Below are 2,286 nucleotides of genomic sequence, written 5' to 3' on the forward strand. Positions count from 1 at the left end.
CAGTTCGTTATCTTTTTTCATTTTTGAACTTATTCTTAATACAATGGTTAACATAGTGTTCTATCATTTTTTACATTACTTGATTTTACTTTCATAATTTTCCATTGAGACCTGCTGTCGGAAAAGCTAATTTGTTCGTCTGCTAGTAACGCAGATTTATTCGGGATGTAATATTGTTCTTGCACAATATTAACTAAGTTAAACAAACAAGCAAAAAAAAAAAAAAAACCAATGAAATATATGATACGCAGATTGGTAAGCAGGTAATGAATTGGTAAACAAATTTGGTAAGCATTGGTAAATTGGCAGTAATGAATTATACAGTAAACAAGCAATATAAACAATTTAATAAATTCCTTATCGTTGCCTGCTATAATAGTTGGCTGTCGGTTTATTGATAGGTTGTATAATAATTGAGATATAAGAGATTGTCCTTCGTCGAGCTGAGTATATGCTGCAGGGAAGGTATCTGTTAAGCTGAGGAAGAGGATTATTGTAACTTGTTTTCGATGGTAACGGATAGGTGAAGAGGATGTTGTGATCTACTTGGTTGTGAAAATTGCGTAAAATTTTTTCCATATACATATAAATATATATACCTAAGATTAGGAGAGGAGCTTTGGTAAGATCCATCAGGGTTATCATGGAGGTATAGCTGCCCCTTAGCATGTTCCATTGTGCAGCTACGAATAAGTACTGAATGTCTTTGTTATATTCCGTCCATTGTTAGCTTATATACTTTTCATTGCCTTAATTTTACAGGATTTCATTACCTGTCTGGTAGATATCGTAGAAATTTAATTTGAACGTAAATTTGATTTCGATAATCCGACATCTGTTCCAGCCTTTGTTGGTTTAGATTTTAAAAGATAAAAAATGCTAAGCATTCATCATTCAGTGGGTAATAAATTACGTAATTGTGAAAAACCTTTAGCAATTCAAAATTTGTCATTTTTCATTAGATGGATTACGTATTTTCAATGGTAAACATGTCTATCCTGTGGTAAACATATCTATCCTGTATATAGGATAGTTGGGTAGTGTATTAATAAAAGCTTTTTTGACCTAACAGTTTTCAAATTTCATGTATTTTTCTTTTGAATTATCAATACATTCTTATGTCTCATGTTAATCAGAAGGCGAATACTGATAATGTTTCTTATGTATTTATGCATTTTATTTCGGAAAATAAGTTGAATTTTTGTGGTACTTTCTAACAGTTCTTTGGTTGTTAAATATTATTCCGATTTTTCATTATCAGAAGATGCGATGCCGTAGCGTTAGTATTAAAATTGCCAGATTTCTAGGGTAGATTTTTAGTTTTTTGATTTAGGCATGGCGTTGCATCGTCTTCCCTATCATTCGCTTCATTTTAATTAATTTTGCTGTAATTCCAGGGGAAAGAAGCAGCAAGGATAACTAGTTCAACATTGCGAACTGAGATGAAGAGTGGTAATGAAAATTATCCTGGTATCGCTGAATCACCACCCAAAGATGTTACTCTCCCCGCATCAAATCCATTTGCAACAGAAATCAACCACATTGCGATGGAACAATTAAAATATGCCCGATCTGTTATTTATGACGATGTTAGATTTTGCATTTGAATACAAAATTTCATGTTCTAGTTGCATTAGGTAGATGAAATAAGTTATTTTGTGGTCGGCATCGTGGACTAAGTTATATACATTTCGGAACTAGCAAATAGAGAAATGCACTGTACCAAAATATTCAGGTAATTCTGCTATGAAATCTAAAAATTAAGTGGAAAAAAAAGAAAAAATTTTCCTTAGGATAAATTCGCCTATGCTGATCTTAAAAAATCACGAATAAATTTTTGTGATCTAATCAAAACTACACGAGCATTACCTTTGTTTTATAAAACATTTTCATGAGCTTCTCTCAACTTTTTAGTAGTTAGTGGATACTTTATTGAATTTCATCAGCAATATACATACCTTGTTTGTTGAGCGGTTGGAATTCATTCTAAATGATTTTTCACTCTTAAAAAAATTCACTTTCGTTCTTTAGAAAGCTAAAACTACGCAGTCTATAGTTTAGATGATAAAAAATAGGCCTATCTAACGTGATGAAATTTACAGGCTTGGCAGTTGTTCATGGAAGAGGACGAAATGAAGATGTATAAAAGAGAATTAGAAATTAATGGAATAGTCTATGACCCACTGAAAGCTGTCCATCTTGTGCAGGTTTTTTCAGTCTTCGAGTTTTCCTTAAAAAATCTGGAATATACAATCTGGAATATTTTAAAAAAATCTGGAATATACA

General features: G+C 31.8%; 1 protein-coding gene across 1 annotated transcript in view; it reads left to right on the forward strand.

Annotated features, from left to right (window-relative positions):
* Positions 1-1,264: 1,264 nt before the first annotated feature.
* LOAG_18524 (hypothetical protein) overlaps positions 1,265-2,286 on the forward strand; it is a gene marked incomplete at both ends in the record, with an annotated part of 3,323 nt that continues 2,301 nt past the window's right edge. The window contains 3 exons of the mRNA XM_020451187.1: positions 1,265-1,279; positions 1,398-1,589; positions 2,103-2,207. Coding sequence (XP_020305053.1) covers positions 1,265-1,279; positions 1,398-1,589; positions 2,103-2,207 — 312 coding nt within the window. The remainder of the gene's footprint in view (positions 1,280-1,397; positions 1,590-2,102; positions 2,208-2,286) is intronic.

This window comes from Loa loa (genome assembly GCF_000183805.2).
Source record: "Loa loa unplaced genomic scaffold supercont3.343, whole genome shotgun sequence".
Lineage (NCBI taxonomy): Eukaryota > Metazoa > Nematoda > Chromadorea > Rhabditida > Onchocercidae > Loa > Loa loa.